The following is a 25697-nucleotide window of genomic DNA, read 5'->3' as shown; positions in this document are numbered from 1 at the left end:
TGAGAGTGGAGCAGTGCTGCTATTGCCATGAAATGGAGGGGGAGCGAGGAACACAGCAGTAGTGATGGCTAAGTTGTTGGAATCTCTTGCACCCGCCCTGGTTAGTGCCAAATAAATATTTTTGTGAAGGCATTGTTCAACAACTGTACCACAGCTGACCTAGCCTTATTCCTGGTCGCCACCCACTGAACTCTGAAAAGACCCAGAAGAAGACCTTAGAAGTCGATCTCATAGAATGGGCAAGTTTGTACAGAAGTAAGTGTGTGACTACAAAATATATTTTCCATTAAAATGCCTATGGGGGAGAGGAGGCACACATGGTATAAACATGGCATTTATGTAAAACAGTCGTATTTCTGAGGTTACCTTGAAAGGACGAGGCATCTCAGGGCGCTTATATCGGAGGTAAATCATCCCAGCAACTGCCAAGCCTATAAAAAGCCACCGGGCAAAACTGAGGAAGTTCAAGAGGCTGTAGAGATCACTAGAGAAGAGCATGATCATTGTCAGAGGGTGCTGCAAAATAGATTAAAAGGAGAAGTGTGCTTTATTGCCCAAACTGTTATTGCCGTATTTCCTTATATTAACATTGTGGTGCCCCCATAGCTCTTAGCACACTACATCAGGGGTGGGGAACTTCCAGCCCTTCTTGGCCTACTAGTGGTCCAATTTGACCCACAAAGCCTTTTTCCCAAAATCATGCCCACCTGCCCATCAGCAAACCCAACTCATTATGCCAGCTGATGGGTGGGAGGACAAAGTTAAATCCTGTGTTGGGTAGGTTACCAAAAAAATTGATTCAGTACAGTGGAAGCTTGGTTCTCAAACGCCTTGGTACTTGAACATTTCAGCTCCCAAACACTGAAAGCCCAGAAGTAAATGTTCCGGGTTTTGAACGTTTTTCAGAAGCCAAACATCCAATGTGGCTGTCAGCTATTGTTTCCAGGGCGCCTGTGCCAATCGGAAGCTGCGCCTTGATTTTTGAACATTTTGGAAGTCAAACGGACTTCCGGAACGGATTACATTTGAGAACCAAGGTACCACTATATTTAAAAACAGTTAAAACAATTTACCTTAACAGGAATTGGGCAGGTACTGAAAAAAACATATCTCATATGTCAATGGCTAAGGTAAAGAAGTGTGCCTTTAGCATTCGCTGAAAGCTATATAGTGATTTGTGGGGAGGAAATTCAACAGCCTTGGGGCTGCCCCTAAGAATGCCCTCTCCTAGGCTACAAATTATGTGATTTAGAAAGCAGCATTGTTTCTATTGTTCCAGTTGTGAGATGTTTCTGTGATAAAGGTGACACAGATAATGGGAAATTCAGAATCGCAACCATATGAATTGCACACGAATTGCATTGTAAAAATCCACATGTCATCTTACTTCAACAGGACCAAAGGAGATAAATATGTTTATTTGGGAATCGGTGTTATTGCTTCTAAAGAACTTGTATCCAAGACAGTACACTAAGGAGTATAGCTTTGGATTCTCCAAAACAAAAATATGAAAAAAGCATATAAATCAGAAAACAAACATTATTTTATAACCTGGAACCAGTGCCCTGAAGGCAGGTGGCAATACCAATCTATCTATTACTGTTGTTTGCATTTTCTCTGCAAGATACCTGTAATGTGACTTCAGGGTCTTACTAGACAGTACACTAGTGTGTAGCTTTTATGTAGAATTTTATTACTCTGCATCCCTATCTAGGAAGATTCATTCCATTGAGAGGAGCTTAGCTAATCACTCTCTTTCAACCTTTCAAATAAAACATAATGAGGTGTGATTTAGGCACCAGCCAGCGAGAGTTAAATGCAACTAACAGAGAGTCAAAAGGAGGAGTCTCTAGAATAGATCACCTCTGCAATTACTTTCCACCCCTCACATGCATCTAAAGTATGAGATAGAAATAACTGAGATTCAAGAAGTATTTAAATGGCATTTGAATCCTCCAGTGCAGATTCATGCCATGCAGCCTTGTACAGGGACATTTGTTTATAGGAATTACCAAAACAATGACAGCTGGTAAAGGAGTGTGCTTGCGAACATGAATCATGGACAGAATCTCAGGAAGGTGACCCTCGCGGGATGCGACGTAGAACATCCTGGTGAGAAAATAAATTTGGACAGCTTTTAAAGACACTCATTACCAAGATGAATGGAAGCAACTCACTAGAGGTGTAGAACACATTCAAAGTTATCCTCAGCAGTGCTGGGGTTTTTTTTTACTATGCAAGACAAGCATCAGAAGTTCTGATGTAAAAGAAATTTAGAAGCCTGGGAAATCATCATGAACATTTCTACCTTCAGCCACTCTTAGTCAGTCTTCAAAAACAAGGGCCAGTTAGCATTGCTTCAGTTGAAGAAGAAGAAGAAGAGTTTGGATTTGATATCTCGCTTTATCACTACCTGAAGGAGTCTCAAAGCAGCTAACATTCTCCTTTCCCTTCCTCCCTCACAACAAACACTCTGTGAGGTGAGTGGGGCTGAGAGACTTCAGAGAAGTGTGACTGGCCCAAGGTCACCCAGCAGCTGCATGTGGAGGAGCAGAGATGCGAACCCGGGTCCCCAGATTACAAGTCTACCGCTCTTAAGCACTACACCATACTGACTACTGAAAACTACAGTTTTCTTTTCTCTCCTTTGAGCTAAGCCACTATCACTGCAATATTACAGCAAATGGGGGGGGGGGTTCCAACAGAAATTGCTGTTTAAATTCCATTGAAATGAATGGGAAGTGTGCAGGATTATAGCTGTATTCTTGCCCTGCCTCTATTCATTTCACTGAATTGTATTCAGTGGTACTGAAGTAAAGGAGAGGAAAATTCACTGCAAATGAATGCCATTATTTAATGTTGATTTTCCCCCTTTGAAGTAATATTCCCAGTTTTTCATGCTAAATTCAAATTTTATGACTTTACCCTCACCCCACATTTGACTCACCTGGAGACAGCAAAGATCCCACCATTCATAGATCCGAAGCAAGAGAGTGCAACAAAAATTGGGACAGCCAAGGAAAAACTTCCCAGTAAACGTTCAGCAAAAGTCTGCCAAAAGAGAAGGAAAGACATATCAACTTAATTGGTAGAATTCCTCAGTACCTTCTCCCATTCTTCAGCTTTAAGGAGTTCATCCAGTAAACTCTGTTTTCCATCGTGATCAAGAAACTTATTCTGAAAATTTTACTCATTTGCATGATACATCCTACTATGACTTACCACTGCCACTGCTTGGGAAGCTAGCAGATCCTCAGGACTAATAGTTGTAAAATAGGCCACGTTGGTTAACACATAGCCAACTGTGACAATAACCATTGATGTGCAAATGGCAAGCGGTACATTTCTGAAAGACAGAAAGAAATTTACTGTTATCCATCTGCAGTCCAAAACTGAAGCAATCTGGTTGGCAAATATATTTGATGTATGTCACTGCACTTCCATTGTGACTGATGCTTTTATATACTGGAAAAATATTAAATACTGCAGGTCAAGCAACATATTTCAAACACCGTAATATGAATAATCAGGATTGCATAAATTGCAAACAAGACACAAATTCTGCCTTGGCTTTATTCGTAAATACTATTATCTGCCTGCTGTTGCTTACTCTGTAGAAAAGACCATACTGTAAGGAAATCTAACTGGCCTAATTAGCCATGCCATTTTGTTAATATGCAAAGATACGGAAGTCAAAGTTTTTCCTCAATACCTTTTTCTCTACAGGTAGCATAAGATTTGTTTCTGAGTCAGTGGGACACAGACACTCGAAAGAATAATCCTCAAGCTGTAGCTTCACGTTTATTTATGAGATCAAAGGGACTGGACCTGGGAAGCCAGGAATCATATCTGAGCTCAGCTATGGGCCATTGGGTTGCCTTAGGCAAATCATTAGCAGCTTCAGTTCACCTTCTGAAAAATGTTAATACTTATCTCAAACAGTTGCCTCGATGATGAATGAGAGGATGGCTCTAAAGCACTTGACACATTTAAAGTGCTTTATATAGATTATTAATAACACTACTCTCTCCCGGCAACTCAGTTGTGAATATTACTGGTTGGATGTAAAGTACAGCTCCAGTAAATTTCCAGCAAAAGATATGATTGGAAAAATCAGGCCCATGAGAAGTGTGTGTATAAGTGAGTAAGTGAGATCAATGTATTATAGAAATTCCAAAATTGACAGTCACCACAGAATTAAATATAAACTATATAAGGGGAAAATCAAAGATTTGTTTGTAGTATTCAGCACAATTTCACAGGTGGACCTCATAAGATACCATGGATAGCACTGAACAGAAGTAGAAAGACACACAAACAAGATGGCTATGATATTTCACACCCGACAAGCAGGATGATCCTGAATGAACACAATATAAGCTTTTCTTTTCTTTTTTGAGGAGGCACAACAGTTCACTAGAACTCCAAAAGACAGAATTCAAAATGGCCTATGTTAATGGCTTTGTAAAGTCACGTTGCCATTTTGAGGACAGGCATTACAATACAAAAGGAAGGCATTACAATACAAAAATCATGCAATAAAAGCTAATGATCTGTGCCCTCAACAACCAGTCTGCAAAATCTACTTGATCCATCCAGACTGGCGCTTCTCCCATCACCTCTCGAACCCATAAAACAAAGTTGCACAGGTGTGTGAGTGCTGTTTCTGCTCATCATTCACCCCTGCATCCCGCCTCAACTGAGTTGAGGCCGAGACATTCTGTGAGAGTGGAAGATGGCATCCACAGCAGCCTCCTGGCATGGCACTTCTTCCCTCAGTTTGTGCTTATGCCATGATAAAACCAATCTGCACACACTAGAATTGTCAGATTACACCAAGCATAGGCAAACTTGGCCCTCCAGATGCTTTGAGACTATAGCTTCCATCATCCCTAGCTAACAGGACCAGTGGTCAGGGATGATGGGAATTGTAGTCTCAAAACATCTGGAGGGCCGAGTTTGCCTATGCCTGGATTATACCCTAGAAATTCTTCCTATGCTTTTAAAGCAGGGATCGGAAACATTTTTTGGTCAACCTTCCAGAGGCCACATACCAGTACTGGTCAGGGCCACATGTATGCCATCTTGGGTTCCAAGATGGTGAGCCCTTGAGCAGCCTCCAAAGCAGTCCTTCAAATAACCCAGTCCCAAAGACATTTAAGGTAGGCATTATTACCCTGTCGGCAATCTCAAGCTCATCCAGGCCACCTTTTCAGCTCCATATCTTGGACTCTCTGCTCACATTTACAGCACTTATCAACCTTTAGAGAAAAAGCTTGGCGAGACACCTCTAGTACACATCTTAACGCCATCTTCTCTAAGAGTAAAAGTGGATTTACAAAGCAACTGGGGAGAAAGCACTCTCAGACCTGCATGTATTTGGCAGGCAGAGTCCAGGCTCATTATGCTGAGTAGCACTAACCCCTGCTGACAGACGGGTGGGGGTGGAAAGATAACGAGTCAGCAAGTGCCATTCATTACTCTCTGCTAAAAGACTGAGACTCTCTATGTCCCCAGAAGCCTTGAGCAGAATAAGAGGTTTCGTGACCTCTGAGGTATGAATGCTTTAATGTAAAAGTGGTACCTCGCCTGCCTTCTTTCACTCTCTCAATACGACCAAGTCCCTAAGGGGATGCAATCCATTAGCATGTAACACCAGCCAGTGTTACTTGTTAGATGGTGGCGTACAGCAAAACAAAAACAACAAAAAAACTTTGACAAAAAGCAACTACTAATACTAATATGAAAGACCTGGTTTCCTGATTTCAGCAATGAGACGTTTTTATTTTCACCTTAAAAGTTATACTTCCCTTTCAATCACTGGGTAGTGCATTAGCCAACATCACAGCTCTGGTGCTAAAATACCATCTAGCACCTTTAAAAGACACCCTTTCTCTCACCAAGGTATTAAATTGGCGAGGGTATGCTTTGGGTACTGACACGGTCATTTTAAACTAAAATTCCCAGCACCAATTACTGATTCATCAGTTAACTAATTATTTGCTGTTAAATTCCTTTCTGTGTCTCCAACGGCATTCATTGCAAGCAAGTAGCAAGCAACCGTGTCTGTTATCTTCCACACGCCCTGAACAGGTACATGGGTATAAAACAGAACATTTTCTGGGGTACAAACTAAAGTCCCCAAAAGGAAACACTGAAATAGAAAGCATTTAAAAGAAAACTTACAAATGCAAAATGTCTGGAGATGATGATGGAGGGAGGGAGAGGTATACACACACACACACACACACACACACACACACACACATCATAGGATTAATAGGAATTCAATCAATCTCACCATAGTGGGGGAATCAGAATTGTAGAGTAGGAAGGAACAATGAGGATCATCTAGTCCAACCCACTGAAATGCCCAACATGGGGCTTGAACCCATGACCCTGAATTTAAGAGTCTCATGAGCTACTGACTGAGATATTTAGGAAGACTGCAACCAGGTGTATGGACTGTCTGCTTAGTTTGACAGGTAGTGCTGGTGGGCAATTGATGCTTCTTATGGGCCTTCAAACAGAACACTGCTGCAAAGCAGGAAGAAGAAGAGTTTGGATTTAATATCCCGCTTTATCACTACCTGAAGGAGTCTCAAAGCGGCTAACATTCTCCTTTCCCTTCCTCCCCCACAACAAACACTCTGTGAGATGATTGGGGCTGAGAGACTTCAGAGAAGTGTGACTGGCCCAAGGTCACCCAGCAGCTGCATGTGGAGGAATGGAGACGCGAACCCGGTTCACCAGATTACGAGTCTACCGCTCTTAACCACTACACCACACTGGCTCTCTGTGACATGTGGCCACCCTATTGCTACCTTTCCGACAGCATTTAGCGTACCCCAAGGAAAAGTCTTGCCTTTCCTTGTTAACATAAAGCAATGCCCCATAGCCATTAAGCAATGGGATTGTAGTTCCTGTTTTTAAATTAAGCAGGTTTGGGATGATTACCCAGTAAAAATTACTGAATTAATCTACCATGTCAAAATAAAAGAAATCCAAAATAAATTGGGACAGTATCAACTGAGCTTTGCAGTAATGGCCAGAAGTTAACGTCACAGCTGAGTAAACCTTAATCAGCAAGCGTCTTGTGCTCTTTCACATAGCTACAATGACAGCAAATGAAGTCAGAGCCATTATTCTGTACTTCCAGACCATTTACAACTTTAGTATGTCAAAAAAAATTACCACCAGAGGCATTTCAAGATGTTTCTGTATAATATTTTCCTACAGGAACTTACATAAAGGATCTCAAGTATCTTTCTTTTAAAGAATGAGGCAAGCATTCCTATGCACTGTGTATGTATGTGTATGGAAAAAGCAAACAAAGCCTTCTCCTCCCCCCAAAAAAATTTGGGAAGAGCTGGTGACAAAAAAAAGAAACGTTATTTGCCAGGCCAATAAGTATGATATAATCCCTTGCATAATATAATCCCCTTTCAATTTTCCTTGCAGAGATTTCAGGAAGCTTCATATGCGACACGCAGGACACTGGCACCTACCAGTGTCATGTGTCCATACAAAAATAAATTATGATGGGTAGACATAAATTATTATGGATAGTCAGTCACATTCTTTATATTTTCTTGAGCACTTCTGGGTAGTACTCAAAACCATCCTCAATCTGGTGTATACATGGCCTGTATGTATAAACTCAGAGCAGGGCCTTCTGTGTAGCTGCCCCTTTTCTGGGGAACAGCATGCCAGTTGCGATGTGGCAGGTGCCCACTATCTGCATTTCCAGAACAAAATGAGAATGTATGGAGATCTGGATGAAAACAGAGCATACACTGGCTCTCTTCAAAGCCTGCTGCTCTGCCCGCACACATAATTTCAATCCATCATTCTACACTGCTTATTTACAGAAAAAGTGAGATTGCTCTCTGTTAACCTAAACTCTTTCCTCCTGCATTCTTCAACACAGAGCATGCATTATTACGAAAGAAGCTATTTCAGTAGCTTCCCACCCTTCTTCTTAAGTAGTGTCCTTCCCCTTCACCTTTTGCAACAGTGAATTAAATGGAATATGATCACAAAGGACACAAGTGCCACCCTCCAGAATAATCTTGCACAAACAAGCTAGTTAGGAAGGCAAAGACTGTGCTTTTTATTTGAAAGATATGTATTTACCAGTACTCCTGACCCTTATTGATGCATATTTGAAAAGCTAATGCATGTATTTCCTGTAATTTTTATTACAGTGGCCTTAGGCTATAAGTGATGGTTACGTTGGTTATTATGAAAGTGTGAAAAGAAAAACATTTTGCTTTCCCTTCAGTCACTGTCAATACATTTCATTCCTAGAGTCAATGGGTTTTGAACGACAATGGATGTTTATGGCCTTGCAGCAGCTCATCCACTCTAAATTGAGGAGGCTATGCAAAAAGCCGCTTCTCGCCCAACATGAAGAAATACAGGGGAGAGGGAACAGGATTGCAGATTCTGTGCCAACTTCCAACTTCCATGAGTTCATTTGAATGTGTCAAGCTCAGGGGCAGAAAATGCCATCCTGCTCTCCATAGGCTCACTGAATGTGAACATGTCATATGAACAGATAGCAACACTCACAGGAGCCAACTCCTAGGGGCTGTGGGGGCCTTGCCCCCCAATAAAATATTTGAGGAGGCCAGGGGGGCCCAAAGTTGATGGGCATTGCCATTCAAATGGTGTGCATGCATTGCATCATGTGATCGATTATGTGGGACGGGACTTACCTCCCCCCCAAAAATTTTTTATTCAAGTTGGTACCCCTGGCAACACTAGGACAGAAGAGGTGCAAATAAAACTTTGACCCCAAACCTCTATGGCAGGGATGGGGGAACCAGTACCCCTTCAGATATAGCTGGACTACATCACCCCTCACTGTTGGGCCAAACTGGTTGGGGTTGGTGGGGAGTTAGAGTCCAATAACATCTGGGAGGCCACAGGTTTCCCATCTCTACTCTATGGAGCAGTGGAGTAAGAAGTACATCACAGCAATCATAGTAATTTGCATCTTGATAGTAAGATAGATCTTATTCTCCATTATGTTCCTGGTTATACCTGGTCAGATCTGAGGAGGAGGCATTCCTGATCATATTGCAGACTGGCAGGATGCCTTCTTATTGCATCTTGAATGTGGCCTCGGTAGTGGTACTCACTATCTGGAATAGCCTTCCACGTGCTGTTTGTAAGGCATAAACAGTTTCAGGTTTCAGATGCCTCTTCGTTCAGGCTTTCCCTGGCTCATAAGGTTCATCTCTCCTCTCCATTCTGATTTGTTTCAATGTTTTGCTGATGGTTTTATTAAGAGATGTTCTGTTTTTGTTGATTTATTTCTTCATACTTTTGGTTGCAATACCAGCTTTTAAAAAAAAAAAAACAACCAACATCGTAGATGTTTAAAATGAGACTCCATGAAGGGGATGGGAGGAAGTCTCAAAATTCAGAGAATCTCTTTACACAGATATGTTTTTACTAGTTTGTGTTTTTTTCAACTTTGTATTTGTAAAACCAATAAAAATGATTTCTTTAAAAAAAAAAACCATCAACATGACCTTATTGTGTTTTATGTAACCCTCTTAGGGATTTTGCATATTGAGTGGTATACAAATATTGTTAGTAAATAAATAAGACAAAGCAATTGAAGAATAAGAGGTGGAAATGGGACTAGAAATGCAATGTTTTGTCTTTTCAACATACCAGAGGGCATTCCCATTGAAACACCATGACGAGGGACGCAAGTATTTCTTTCAAATTATCCATGCCCCATGGGCACAGACTTAAGTGCACTCAGTGATATTTTGCCTTCAGTGGCTTATGGTATGCACTGTGATGGAAAGCTGAAATAAATTCATATATAAAGAGGGGACAATCTATATATAAAGGAGTAAGGGAATTTATTGTGGCAACTTTCCAAAATATTTTATTAAGGATGCATTAGAAATCCGTAACATTCAGATCATTAATCCAAACAGGATCAAGTGGTTCTAGCTTTTCTACACTGAACAGCCCCAAGACACATCTTCGAGCACAGATTTCCCAAGTCTTAAAAACAAATAAAAGTATGGTGGCACAATTACAAAAAGGATGAAGGAAAGAGTGAGAAATATTTTATTGCACTAGATTCTCATGTGAATTTAGAATGATTAAATCTCTGAGCACCTGATTTATGAGCAAGAATTACAGTGCCCCCAGCCAAAATCATTTTAGTAGGGAGAGTGTTGGGGGTGAGAGAGAAAGAGAAGCTTGCCGAAGTTTAATATCAAACTTACCGGCAGCATTATATGAACAGCGCTAGGCAATGAACTGGCATTCACTCTTGTGGACCTTAGAGGTAGAAATAAGGGCATTTGAACCAGGGAAAGAACAGATTGGGTCTCACAGCACTGGGAAGCTGAGCCAAGAGAGACTGTATGCCACATATCAATAACATCACAGCCAGGGGAAAGGGATGGGAAGCATAGCAAAGGGGAGATGATCCTATTTAGAAATAAACTAGCCTGTCAGATTTCAATTTCCTGCCACTGTAATTATTGCAGCCTTTTGCCTGCAGATGAGCTTGTGACATAGACTGCTTTGTGTGTTGTGTTTATCGTGAAAATCTGCTTCAAATGTTTGTAGAAGACAAAACCCCAAACCTTTTCATTGCAATAGAAGAGGCTGGCTAGGCTGCTCAACCTGACAATTACTCTGATGGAGCTTTTGAAACTAGTAATGGGCATACAAAACATTTTGTTCAGATGTAGTACAGTGAGGAAAATGTTTCTAACAGTTCCCTCTCTCTTTAAAGCAGCCCTGTATTTTAATAATAGATTTTGATAGCTCCAAAATACAATTCCTTGAGTTCATATAGGCAAAAACAAAATAGAATCACCATTTTCCGGTTTGCTTCATTACACTCCATCATCGCTAACAGAGCTGCCAACAAAGATCACAAGGTGATTTTCTGCTGTATCCTGCCATGTGCATTGCAATCCTATACATGTCTACTCAATTAGAAGCCTCATTCATTTCAGTGAAACTCACAGTCAAGTGTACATAGGATTGCAGCCTAATAGTCCAGCATGCACTAAAATAGTATCATTCAAGAATTAATGGAACATAACACAAGGATGCAAAACCCATGACCTTCCCCATGTTGCTAGAATACAACTCCTACTACTGATCACTGGCCTTGCTAGCCAAGGCTAATGGGAGATGAAGTACAGCAGCATCTGCAGAGTCACAGGTTTGCCATTATTAACCAGTCAGGCTCAGGGCCAAACTACATGTTGCATTTAGCATGTTTTTTAAAAAATTGTGCATAAGCTAATCCTTTTTATTTTGAAGAAAAGGCAGCTAAAGATGACCTAGCTTATCTGTGTGAAGAGAACAATGGAAGAGTTTTAAGAAGCAAGATGGAGAGGAAGATGGGGGGCAGAGTCTGTGAACTGAAAATATAGAGGGCTCAGGCATTTGTCTTTGCAGAATTGATGTGGAACAGTGAGTTTACAGATGAGCAGGATGGAGAAGAGGAGGACAACAATGGAGAGATTGGGGAGACAGTAATTTTTATTTGTAACATGAATATAGGGAACAGGGCTCCTATACCTTTAACAGGTGCATAGGAAAGGGCAATTTGATTCAGCAGGTGCAGACTTTCTCACTTGTGTGCCAAGCTGCATCTGCCAAAAGGTTCATTTTCTATGCATCTGTAGTTTAAAGTTCAAAGCACAAGTATAAGTGCTTAAATAAATAGGAAGGTCATCCTTTGCCCCTGAGCAGCCTACACTGGGACAGCTGTTTCAAGATCTACCAAATTAACACATTCATGAGAGCTATCAAATATGCCCATGATCAGTGCTTTTTTTTTCTTTAAAAAAATGTTTAGGGGTACTCTCATTTTGACTCAAGAAAATCACCATTTCATAGTTGAAATTGGGAAAAATAAATACAGTAAATGGACAAAAGTACAAAGATTCACAAAATGTTTAGGGGTATGCGTACCCCTGCGTATCCCCAGAAAAAAGCACTGCCCATGATTATAAAATATAAAGGATAGACTTTTACCACTGAATTCAATTCTATTTAAAAGCATTTTTTAAAGGCTACAAAATGTCAATAGTATTTATTCCATGTATCTGGAAGGATGCATCATCTCTGCAGAAAGCAACATAATAATAAATAATAGTCTCCCAGAAAAGCCTTTATATCTATGACTCCTTCATTCCAAAGTAGGATTCTTCAGCGATCAGTCCTCCTCCCCACCCCTGAATTCTTAATTCATATTCCTACCCAACATAACTGTCGCAAAAGACCTAACATGATCATAAGCTTTCATCTAAAAGTGCTCTTAATTCAATTTAACAATTTATTCCAGAATTTCTGAACTTCCTTCATCTTTCTATCAGGGAATTCAGTGTTCTAAGTCTAGATCAATTCCCAACTAGAGATTCACAAACGATTGCCAAGCTGAGTTCTCAGAATTACTAGGATTTAAAAAAAAAAAAAATCTTCCAGGAGAGTTTCATAACAGCCAAGGTAAGAGCAATTTGTCTGCAATCGGCTCAGTATAGCTGACAGAGGAATTTAGCCTTCGCTGTTTCTGTGAGAGAGATCAGCATGGCCATGGGCTCTCAAGAGATAAAATATGAAGCCACCTGTCTTGCAATAGTTCAGTGCTGCTATATGAAACTCAACAAGCAACAAGTTCCCTTTTTAAAATGGGTATTCTAAAAATCCATACTATCCCCCCCCCCTTCAGTGCAAAATTTATAGCAGCAAGTCATCAGGCATTTCTGCTAGGGAAAATGAGGGATATGAAACACAAGAGCTTGTGTTGCATTTGACTGTTAGTGTGTGCATTTGACTGGTTCTTTGTTCAGTAATCATGCACTGGGAGTCAAGGAAGCAACCAGTTAGCTTAGGGGATGTTACTGGACTTCAGCAGCCTTAGCCAATATGGCCAACAGTCAAAGATGGTGGCAACTGTAGTTTGGCAACATCTGTAAAGCCACAGGTTCCTGCCCCCAGGAACCTGTGGCTTTACAGTTGGCCACCTCATAACAAAGGAAAGGAGGTAAAACAAATCCCTGACCTTGAGTGATATCCAATGTTAATCCATTGATTGCAACAAGTTCTCCACGATATTTCTGGGCAGCATTACTGCAGAACAGGATTTGCCGAAAAATCAGAAAATTTGGCTATGAAAAAGTTCTGTTAGCTAAATGTTGAACAAAGCTCTATTTTTAGGAGTTCCCTTTGATAATTTGAAGATTATCAAAGGGAAAATAAACTATTCATTGTTAGTTTTTAAATTTTTAAAATTAGTTTTTAAAATTAGTAATGATGCTTTTTAAAAGAATGGTTCAAAGAAAGAAAACCAGCAAGTGTACATATCCCAGGCACTTGATAAGAGAGCCTTCTTCAGTTAAGCCCTTGGAGAGATAACTTTTCTCATTGGTCTTTTTCAGATCAGGTAGCATGGGCTACCAGGGTGACTGCTGAGCACTGGAAAAATGTTTAATGAAATTAAAACACACACTGCTCTCTTGGGCATTTCACAACAGCAGGGCAATATCAACTCCACACCCAATGAAATTATTGGGGCAACAATACAGTAACTCCACACCTGCTGATATTCTCCAGCTGGGTCAGAAACACAGAAAACCTATTTTGCAGGGGACTCAAATGCTCAAGAAACTGGAGAGCATTCAAGACATTTCACACATTTAAGCATAAGCAGGACTAGCTCCAAAGTTTGCAATCACCAGGGAGGTGCAGCCAATCACAACTTGAGGAATTGGTATGTATTGGGACAGGTCAAATCCACCGCTGCTGCAAAATTCTGAATCTGGACCAATGAGTGAATACAAAGAGCCACTGGCTTCAGTGAGTGGTCCTGTCAGCGTTCTGGGATCTCATGACGTTGCCTGCTGACATTGGCCTTGAATGTGAGGATACAATTCTTTCCTGGGTTGCTGAAAGTCACAAGTATTGGTCAGACTCACCAAAAGGCATGAGGAGGGGTGTTTGCTTGCAAACAATAGCTTGCCCATCAGGAGCGGAGAAAGGGGGGTGCGGTAGGTGCTGGCCACCCCAGGTGTACCCACTTAGGTGGTGGTGACAAAATGCCAGGCGGCACTCACCACGGGGCCTGCAGCGCGGCCAAGCCACAGTCCACCCGCTGCCTCCTCTCCAACTGTAGGATGGCTGAGTGGGAGCAGGCAGGCAGACTCCGGAGCGGGCAGGCACCCAAGCAGCTTCCTCCGCCGCTGTTGCCCATCCAGAGAGGGGCCGTTTTTTCAATGTAAAACTTTGTGGATGTCCATGTGTTTGACTGTTACTTGGATTAATGAATTCTGCGTAACATGATCTCGTGTAACGTGATCTTGCAGCCCTACTGTATACTATTAGCCTTTTCCCAAAACATTTTAATCTTGTAGGTACTTGTTATAACCAAAACAAATAGATCTTGACTGAAATGAATATTCACGCAGTCCAGAATTTTCACTGATCACAGACCGAAGTTTGGCATGGTGACATCTGGACTCTTGGCAGGCATATCAACACACCCTTTGTCACAGATAAAGTGTAGAAAGGCAAACTATCTGCTAAAGAGAACCTGCACACCTGTAATTTTTGCATTAAAATACAGAGACAATTGCCGTTGAAGCTGGAAACAGGAGGTTAGAAAGTCATCTGATCTTAAAGTGCTTTGGGCTCTTTTCTCAGAAAAGCAATTCAAAAAAAAATCAGATAGGTTTTTCAGAAAGTACCCTCCAGTGACTGAGATTACTAAAGCCTTAAAGCTGCGGCTGGAGATAATCTCCATTTCCCATGATATGATATTACAGCAAATGATTCTCTTCAAAGACAACAAAATCCAGAAATGGAAAGCTGAAATCAGGACAAGAGAACAGGAAAACAACAGAAAGTGAGGGGGGGGAACCTCTCTCTATCCCAAATATTATAGTCCCAACTACAATTAGTGGCATATGTCAGGTCTTCTCAAATTGTGACCCAATTTGAAATAGCCTGCCAGCCCATGCTGCATCAACCACCCAGGTGTCAACAAAATGCCTTCTTTTGCAGCCTCAATCAGGTAGCAACAACTGATGGTTTCTCAAGCTTTTCTGAACTACCCTGTACGGTGAGGGGGCCATGCTCAACTCAGTGTGGCACAAGTTGTACAGGGCTCTTATAAACCATTTCTATAGCACCCTTCACAAACGTATTGCCAAGACCCAGGGCAAAACCAGCAGGAGACAAGGTCACTAGTTCATGCAGACTGCAAGGATCAACTGTGCTTTGGACCCATATCTAATCCCCCTTCGGAACTGCCAAACAGATGTACCCTAAAGATACACATTCTGGTCAAGCAGGCAAAGCAAAAACATTTGACACTCCCTCCCACTATGCACACATACACACTACTACACCCCCCATCCTAATTTTCCATTTCCATTTGTAATGCTAATTGCCCCCATCTAGCCTGCCCATCTGGTTTACGCAATCTGCTGTAATTACTGTTACTGCCATTGGCAGGAAGTTGTTGCCACTTCCATCTGTGCTTTATGTAGCATTAACTACCACTGGCTCCTTCTACTGCTGTTGCCCAAGTAGGACCCAAGGATTAAAACAAACAAACAAACAAGTTCTTGATTAAAAAAAAATCAATAGTACAATGATCTTCTTTCTGTACATTTTGGTTAAAGCAACAGGGTTACATAGCAAAATGAAACACCTTCCTCATAGTTTCTCCATATTGTAAATGGAAATGAACGTAAGTACACAAATATTATACCAGTCCTCCACAGCTCATGTCGTGCTAAGGCTGTGATCTTACACTGGTAGGGGTAAGCCCCACTAAATTTACTTCTGAATAAAGATGTCTAGGATTGTGCTGTAAATGAAACTGTTTTGTAAGTTAAATTCAACTCAACAGTCCCATCACATGCTAGTCCCTATTTGTTTCATGCAGCCCCACCAAAACAACAATCCTTCAGATAAGTTCTGTGGGTGCCAGCATGAGAACATGCATAGACTCTATGTATAGTATTGACAATGGGAATGGTATATAATCATGCAGGCAGAAATAATGGGTTAAAAATAAAAGACACTGCACTTTTATTCAACCATCTAAAAATCTTTATGGACTGTTTAGTCCAAATGTTGCCTGTATTTTGGATCAGTTGGTCTACTCTAGATGTGTACATTAAATTGCATTAAAGAATGTGAAATTCTGAAAAGTACCGGTATTTTAAATTAACATTACTATAGTCACTTTTCAAACAAATTATCTCATCTCCTGTGGCCTTTTCAAAGGCCAGTTAAAGCTCAAATGCCAACTTGCAAAAAGAGTTTATTGGTAAATTATAAAATTCTAAAGATAAAGGACTGTAATGGAAATGCAAACAGATCATTAATATTGCTAGTTTTGGGCCACCAGCCAGATTTGCTGGGCAACAACATTCACCATGCTCCTTTTGGAAAGAAATGTTGTTTTTTTATTTCAGGAAATTAGTTTTATAAGACACACATTTGCTGAATTTCTATTTGCACAACTATACGTGACTGTACTGTGATTAATAATGACCAGGTTATATAGGCAGAAAATGTACTTGCCAAGTTAATCTGCTTTGTTTATCATACTGGGCAGGTTCTCTTTCTGGGTTAATATATTACAAGTGCATGAAGAGCTGGCTGCTTCTGAAACTTCAGTCAAAGCCTCAATTTCTTATGGCTTAAAGAATATTAATATCTAATAAAAAACAGAACTGTATTAAAACTATAGTCCTGTTTAGGCATTAGGAAGAGGGCAATATAAACACAGGAGAGGGTCAGCAGGGGCAGGCACATGAGCCCCAATTATGCAGGGTTCAAAAATACACAAGGAGCCTCCATGGATATAAAAGGTTTCCCATTTCAGACGGTGAAGCCAACGAGAACAGTGACAGGGGTAAAGCTCATAGTCACTGCATTTAAAAGTTTGATTTGCCCTCTTCCCAATGCTTCAGGAGGACGTATGTGTGTGTGCATTGAATCCAGACTAAGTTAATCATATTTATGACACATTAAAATGAATGTGAAAATTTAGTTATACTGACTTAAGTCCCATCAATTTCAATCAGTGGAAATTAAGTGCTACTAGCTTAATAACCTATGCATATCCAAGTCCTATGCATTCCATTTTACCAGAGTTGGATTAGTCATCATGCTTGGTCTGATGTAGGTAAGATCCTCCGTTTAAACAGAATGCTCATCCCAACCCAGTCTTGGAAGACTACCACAGCTTATCCTGAACATGCAATGGACCCACACTCCATATAGATGGACAGGGAGAAGAAAAGCTAAGATTTCATGCATCATGACTGCAACAGAGGCAAAACGGATGAATATTTTGTCCCTACAGGATGCCACGTGACTACAGGCTAGGTTTGTGTGTGTATTCCAGCTTCCATTTGTTATGGGATGGTCCATGATAAAAGATCTATTTTTCACCCAAATTTCTAGCAATTAAATTTTACTTATAGGAGAGCTTCCTCCACTACACCTGAGGGTAGCAGTCTAGCTTTGGAGGCACATAGCAGTCTATAAGTAACACACAACTCTCTTGTTCAACATCTCACTGCCATTACTCCCCAGAATTTGACATCGGAGGCAGCTGCCTCACTCTGCCTAGTGGTATAGCCAGCTCTGTATGGGATACGACCTTTTCAGTGGTGGCACCTTGCCTGAGGAACATCCTACAAATGGAGATTAAGTGGCCCTTCTAGAGTCCTTTAGATGGATAGCTACGACATATTTGTTTCATCAGTCTTTTATGGCTTTGTTAACTGTTTTATATTGCTTTCAATGTTCTTCAGTATTTTCTCGATATTTTATTGTTCTAAGTTGTTGGGAGGGGCTCTTTTTGGAGCAAAAGGGTACTATACAAATGTTTATAAAATAAATGCAATAAAATCTACACACATACAACAATATTGCACTTTCCAGTACAGTGCAAAAGAAAGGGTAGTCTGGTTTGCACATAACACTAATCTATGGTTTATTAAGTCATGGCTTGGCGTTATGAGTGAACCCAGCCCAGAGGTTTAGCTATGGGGCATGCTTACTGCTAACCAATTACAATCTGGAAACCAGGGAGATGTATCCAGTGTAGTGCTAAGTTAAAGTAACTTAGCAGTATACTTGTTGCAGTGGCGGAACATTGCTGTGCAAGGGAAACAAAGGTACCAGTGCACCAGATTATGCAGCGTAAGAGTATACACAAGCACATGGCCAAAGATGGTGGCACAGCAGATTTCACAATCTGTTGTTGTACAACAAGTTTCCACTAGCACAACTGTTGCACTGGATTCCTTTGATGCATAGCTTTTAAACTGCGCCATCTGCTAGCACAAGGTGTCTTGCACTAATGGACAGAACACACTGGATACGGCTCAGTGTTTGTTGTTTGAATACAAACCTTTGGTTACAAACCTTATTTTATTTTATCTTTGGCTTGGTTGTTAACATGTGAACCCAGTCAAACTCCACCCCATATGTTTACCAAATTACAATGGCACAAAGCAAGAGCAGCTGGAAAACATAACCATATATTAGGACAACTTGTGGTTTGTTAATCAAGCCATAGCTTAGTGGGAATCAGGCTATTTTTTGTACAATCTAGACGTCTGACCTAAGGATTTGGAATAGTTCTATGTGTGCTGCACAGGTAATAGTCAACATCTAGTTAAGATTTATGTGTGAAACAGTTACTTAAAAAAAAAAAAAACCCAGCTAGTTACATTGACCCTGATATAAAAGCCTAAAAGTATTTCTAGACCATAAACCATATTGAATAAAAGTGAAAGGAAATACTGTCAGCCTTGCCCTTCAATTTTATTTTAAGGTACCTGGACACCTTTTAAATTTACATGAGCAAATGAGCTATAGAATAGCATTTGAGGGATTAATGTATGTCACTTTTGATTACCTCAAGATAAAATATTACAATATAATCCTACCATTTTTACCCCATTTACTTGGCATTGTGGCCTTAGAGGAATGAACAAATTGACTTTGAGCCAAATGTATTTTTTATGCATATGTGAAGCAGAACAACACACACACACACACAATTAAGCACAGGGTACTCAAACAATTCCTTAAAACAGGGCACTTTAGTCTCAATAAGAAGTTTAAAAAAAACAAAAATATATTTTTTGCTCATGGGCAGCATGAATATTTAACACATTGTGCATGGAAATGCCCCTTACATTAAAGACACTATGAGAAAAATATAGCTTGTTCCTTTCGTCTAACATTTACATATGTGATTTGAAAAGAAAAAATAATTTTGCTTATTAAGGAACAGCTTATAATTCATGTTAAATCCAGCTAAAGTTTCCTTCATATGCTCAATAGATAAGAGCAATATTTCCTTTTTGAAAAATGATATGCCAAATGTTTGTATATATGGTTTCATCTATACCTGCTTAACTCCCTATTCAAATAATCAGGGCTCACAGTGTAATCCTATACATGTCTACTAAGAATTAAGTACCCTCTGGTTCAATGGAGCTTTGATAGAGTTTGACTCTATAGAGAGGTACTTAACTTTGACAAAAATCTGAAAGGGGGATCCTGGTGCTCTCCAGCTGCTGCTGAACTTCCAATGCCCACAAGCCCCAGCCAACATGGCTAAAGGTCAAGGATTCTGGGACTTGCAGTCCAGCAACATCTGGGATTCCACACTCCTAGACTAGATCATTATGTCATTTCTTAGTTTGTGCATTCAGTGAAAAACAAAGAAAGTGAAAGAGTAGTATGGAATTGCACTCATTGAAAGATTCAATGAATGAGTTTTACTCATGTACAAAGTCTGAGCAATCAACGTTATCTGACGCTGATAAGGAATTTTCCTCAAGTTGGTGATTGAGACTTTCCAGAAGTAATGTTTTGTTTTATCTTGTCTCATCTGGACTCTTTAGCATGTGACTTGCATCACTTGTTTAAGCCATCTAGGCTGATTTGCGCCGCAGGCACTTGTATGTAATGCATTTGCTTTCTTCTTGTGCCTTCCTGTGATCTTGCCTGTGGGGAGGGGAATGTTTAGTTTTTAAAGTTATGTGGTTTTGCTGCCAGCACTACTTCCCACTATAGGTGAGTTGCCATCTCACTTTGACTCATCAGCTATAACTAAGTGAGGATATACACAGACCAATGCCTGAAGATGTAGTGAAACTACCTAACAAATTCCTCAGAAGCAGTCTCAGGAAATTGCAGAGAGGTGTAAACTTGAAGACAAGGAAAACTCACTTAAAGTTTGACCTGCATGCCATTAATTATGGTCTCCCTAATGTTCACAGTATCTATAAATATCCCCAAGCTACCAACAGTAGATAAACAGCTCTAAGCTGGATCCAAACCAGAAGATCCATTCTGCATTTCAAGGTTATCATTTATACAAGTGTGCCCCCAAATATGCATTCCTACAGGAGGAGAGCTAGCGATGTGTCATATCTTCTGAAGAGGTGACCTGCAGAAGAAGCTCACGTCCACATTACTTTTAAAGCATGTTTATACCACCCCACTTTAACAGTCATGGCCTTCCCCACAAAGAATTCTGCAAGTTGTAGTTTACTCCCTCACAGAGTAGCAATTTGCATCCTTAACAAACCACAATTTCCAGGATTATTTGGGGGAACCCATGTACTTTAAATGGGAGGAAAGACAACATGTTAACTAAAGGAGTGCACAAAGGAAGCATATTGCTTCTCTCTTCTAGACCAGCCAGTCATGCATCACCCAAAAAGAGGATAAGAATTTGCACAAATTTCCCATATTGTCATCTATAAATATAGAAACAAATTTTAAGGGAAATACAATACACCTCACCACAGTGTGACAGATCACACTGGGTGATTTGTGTACCTGGACCGCAGGCCACAAGCTGCTAACTGTTGATGGGCTCCTGGGCTCCTGTTGTTATGGTTCTTCATCTTTAAACTAGACTTGGACTGGACAGCCCTCAAAATAGAGAGTGCTGTCCTCCACAGTGCATGGCCACCCTACTGTCTTCTGCCAACCCCATTCTACCCCTTGGTACTTGGGAATGTCCCATGGCTGAGTGTGCATGTGTGTCTAGAAATTAGGCACTATGGCAGAGTGCAGTAGATTCAAGGGCTCTAGATTTTGGCAAGTCAAAACACCCTGGGATGCTCTGCCCCCCACCCTTCACTCAATGAAGTGATAACAAAGGGATCTCAGTATGAAATCATGCGAGATCATAGCACCGAAAATGGCTGCTGTGCTCTCGTGAGAGAAAACAGGATGGGACAGCCCTTTTTTTTCTGGGACACTTGTGGGGTATGCTATCAGCCCTATATTCAAAAGAAGGCACAATCAAGCTTCAAGACTTCAAATCTCAAAATATGAATACACTTTCCAAAGTGAACTGTTACCAGTTAGGCTACAAAGTAAATGATGTTTCTAAAACATTGAGCATCCAACAGTTCCCATTCTGTCACTGTCCACCTTTCAAAAGAGCTCAGGGCATGTGAGCGAAGTTAGACCTATCAGGCTTGATATTTAAAGTATCGTGTGAGTTATTGATTTAACTAAGACTGATAGTACATCAGATTGCAGCATGCCAAAAAATTTAAAGGGCTGGAATTCACCAACATGTTGGAAGCACTGTGACATTTGGGAAGCTGCTCACCTCTCATTTATCTATGTCGACATCACCTTCCTCAAGTCTGGAAATATCTTCAGTATTATGCTTCGTCTTTTCATTTCTCATTGACTCAAGATGTGTTGACTTTCAGCCATTAATTAATATAAATAGGAAGCAGACAGTGCATTAATTAAATATGACACTCAGATTATTTAAATCTGATATTAAAAACCCACAAAGATCATTCAGGCCATTCTGATACTCTGCTTTCCCAAAATGAGTGATTATATCAAGCCCTGGCAACTTGCTCCAAGTCTGCTGCATCTTGGCTCCAAAGGACAGAAGGAATAAATGAAGTGAGAAGAACACTGGAAAAGCCTAATAGACAAACTGACTAATCTCACACCCCAAGGTCATAGCAAAGCAATTCATTCTCTGTATTCCAACAGGCACTAGACATGATTTATCAATCTGAGAGTAGGCTTACAAACACTATACATCTCAATAATACATTCTTTGCACAGTGTAACTTTTTAAACAATGATTGATTACCTGGATGGCCTCAAACTTATTTAACAAATGGAAACAGAACATTTGCAAACTTTCATGTTTAAACAAGGAATTGCTCTATGTACATTTTGCCACAAATTCTAGCAAGGATTTATGACAAAGGAATTTTTGAGAAACTGTTTCCAGCTTTAGCTTTGATAGATATTGAAGAATTTTTGCCCTTGGGTCTCTCCATTTTATTTATGTTTAGGCCCTTACTCTTTTATAGTGACAACACTGGATTTTTCACCTTAACGCTAAATAATTGCAGCACTTTCCTGAAATTTCATTTTTAAGGTTTCATGTCTCCCCTTAATGTTACCTATTGTTTTAATTTTAAAATGTGTACAAATAGATGTTTATAAGCAGGTAGTTCATGTACTTCATTATGTGAATCAACAGCTTGCACCATTCATTACTGGATCACTGTTCTTCATTCACTTCATTAAATTATTTCATTATTGTATTCTTCATTAATTTATAATTGAAAGGCTGTAACTCAGTGGCAGAGCACATGCTTTGCATGAAAAAGGTCCCAGGTTCAGGCATCTCCAGGTAGGCTGAGAACAACTCCTATCTAAAAATCCAGCAGAGCCGCACTGCCAGTCAGTGTTGACAGTACTGAACTAGATGAACCAATAGTCTCACTCTGTATGTTCTGTATGCAGCATCCCATGTTCCTATCCTGTGTAATTATCCTTTTTAGGGGTCATGGATTAGCCCAAGTCACATGAGAAACCAGGAAATAACGAACACCAATACACCCAAGTGGTATATTCCTTATGCAGCTTTCACAAATATCCTAAATCAAAGTGTAGTAATGTATTAAACCTCAAATACACCTGGATTTAATTTGTGAATTCCAAACTAGCCAATGTTTTCTACTCTTTAACAGCAAAATGTTTTGAAGAAACTAATGCCTAAAAGTTTACATTCCAGTTTATCCCATGCTTACTTTGGAGAGTTGACTGTAACAGACAAAATGACACAACAATCTACTACAAAGGTCAAGACAAAGACAAATGTGATGAGTTATGCTATACTTTTCCCCCATTAATGTCCCAGGAAATATATTTGCACCAATGTTTCCAGTTATGAACAATGACTTCTAAGCTACAACATTGAGATCAGTTCCTAGAAATTTCCCTTAATAAGCAACAAAATTGGTATATAGTGCAAAAGAGAAATCTCATGATGGTTTCCACTTCCCTATACTCCATAGAACAAACTGGTCCTTCCAATATGCTTGTTGCAACATAGGTAGGATGAAGGTCTAAAACATAAATGAGGGAGGGGAATACAATATAATGCCACTGTCAATTAGGACAGGCTTGACAAGGGTCAAGGTTTCCCAAAACACTAGTATTCTGATAAATGCAACACTGGTTATAGATGCGAACAGCTGCCCAGTCATGGATTCAAAAGATGGACTTTTGCAGCTCAGTATCTGCCACCCTCATCTCTCCCTTGGAAAAACAGAAAACACAACCTGCTTGTACGGGATTGTTTTAAGTGAAGTAAGCAAGGAAAAATTGAATATGGCAGGCTAAAGCAGTCGCAGATATAATTCTGCAAATGATTCCACATATCCCTGTACCAAATTACTGATTCAACATCTCCCCATGCCATGGAGATTTACTATTTTGAGGTGCAAATATCTGTGTTTGCCACATAGTTCTTTTCAGGCACTCTGTCACCCTAAATGTTGCAGAAGGTTAATTATCACTGTTTGAGCATGAACTGATTATAGGAATACCAGCTGCCAGTTATTCTACATGGTGAAGTGCACCTGGAAACATACAACTGTGACTGATTTTGAGGCAAACATTTACTTTGGCACGGCACGAGACAGAAGGATTCATTATACACTTCCTTGTTCCAGGCAGTAATTTGCATCTACAGCTCTTCACAAAATATTACAAATTACACATCTGGAAGAATTATAATCCCTTTTTATGGCACTAGCAACAGTTCCACAATGATGTTCTACAGAGAAGTCCTGTGTACAGTGTGAACTTCTGTGGGAGATTTAAATAAAACACCTACAGCAAAGCAAACAAGATAGTGATACAAAACTGCCTGTGGCTATGAGCCTCAAAACCTGCCTGTTCAAATAATTAAGCTCTGCATCTCCAGTTGTTCAGCATTAGAGGCCTCATCCAAAGATGAATGAAGCCAATAAAAAGACTAGCTCTGATTTTTATTGGGTGCTGGTGCTGAGCTGTTGAATCATCAAGCACCTTTCCTCCACTTGAGTCAGAGAAGCACTTCATTCTTCTGTGTTGCTGGAAAAATGTCTCAACTATTTGGGATGCAGATGTGCTGATAGAATCTTATGCTGCATCTTCCCATTAGTGCATATAGAAACTAAATTTAAAGTACTAACCACTGCTTGATTTAACTGGTTCTGTGTCAGGACTCTATAACGAAGCCAACACTTCTGATTTACTACAAAGGCTTCTGTTTGTATCGCAAGCAGTAACTGGAGGGAGTCTGCTTATGGTTACTTCAATAATCCTGGAAAAAAATTCAACATTCTAACTTCATATGGAGAATACTTCCCCAAATGAAGAATTAAACATCGTCTTCCACTTTATTTTCCATTAATAGCATTCATCTGAATATTTTACAGTACCCCAATGGCTTTCTAACAAGAGAAGCAACAATGCATATGTGCAGCAACACTCTGTCAAATTCTAGGTAGTCTACATTTTTTCTAGGTATCATCCATTTTGGCTGAAATAGCCAGATAAATGTGATAGCATGGGGCTCACATAGCAATGCACCTAATGCGGGTTGAGCACACTGACAGCACAATGATATAGCCTACCTACACAGAATGAAGGGCGACAGCATCACCCTTGCATCAAAGAGCTGCCACCATATCAGGACAGCAGATAAGTGTATATTCAGAAACATAACAAGGCCATGTAGGGGGGGGGGGAAATATGCAACCCTACACATCAGAGTTGGAGAACTTTTATTACCCTGAGACCCACATTTCCTCAAGGGTAACCTTCTGGGGCCAGAGTCACATTCACATAACATCCACACAAATCCATTTAGTAAAGGTAAAGGTAAAAGGCCCCTAGACAGTTAAGTCCAGTCAAAGGCAACTATACATCCATTCAGTATAACCTCCATCCACAAACACCAGTTACATGGAACACTTCCATGGATGTATTCCACATAAATTTAAATTGGGCCTTAGTGTGCTGAGATCACATTATGACTGAGCAACCTTATACACAGCAAATCAACACTTAAATATGCCGTGAAATCTGCATTCAAAGCCTTATCCTTTCCCAGTGACATGTCAGAGGCATCTAATCAATGTTTCCCATAGAAAATTGCTGACATGCTGTAAATGGGGAGAACTACTTTCTTTTTGTCTTCAGTATACAAGAAAAGATACACACCTACGCAGGTCAGGTCGAATTAATAATTAGCAAAATTTCAAACAAAAGCATATTCAAACTGATATCATCATTGCAAGGAGAAAGCAACCTGACTGGCATGC

At 40.2% G+C, this 25697-nt stretch overlaps 1 protein-coding gene across 1 annotated transcript in view; it reads right to left on the bottom strand.

The window, feature by feature from the left end:
- SLC7A11 (solute carrier family 7 member 11) overlaps window positions 1-25697 on the bottom strand; it is a 52729-nt gene that overhangs the window by 7174 nt on the left and 19858 nt on the right. Inside the window, exons 7-10 of the mRNA XM_083571481.1 lie at window positions 3223-3346; window positions 2948-3051; window positions 2013-2109; window positions 367-516 (exon numbers count right to left, since the gene is read on the bottom strand). Of these exons, the coding sequence (XP_083427607.1) occupies window positions 367-516; window positions 2013-2109; window positions 2948-3051; window positions 3223-3346 (475 nt within the window). The remainder of the gene's footprint in view (window positions 1-366; window positions 517-2012; window positions 2110-2947; window positions 3052-3222; window positions 3347-25697) is intronic.

This window comes from Podarcis filfolensis (genome assembly GCF_964270895.1).
Source record: "Podarcis filfolensis genome assembly, chromosome: 9".
Taxonomy (NCBI): domain Eukaryota; kingdom Metazoa; phylum Chordata; class Lepidosauria; order Squamata; family Lacertidae; genus Podarcis; species Podarcis filfolensis.
The sequence above is the reverse complement of the archived record's forward strand: the minus strand, read 5'-3'. Positions and strand labels throughout refer to the sequence as shown.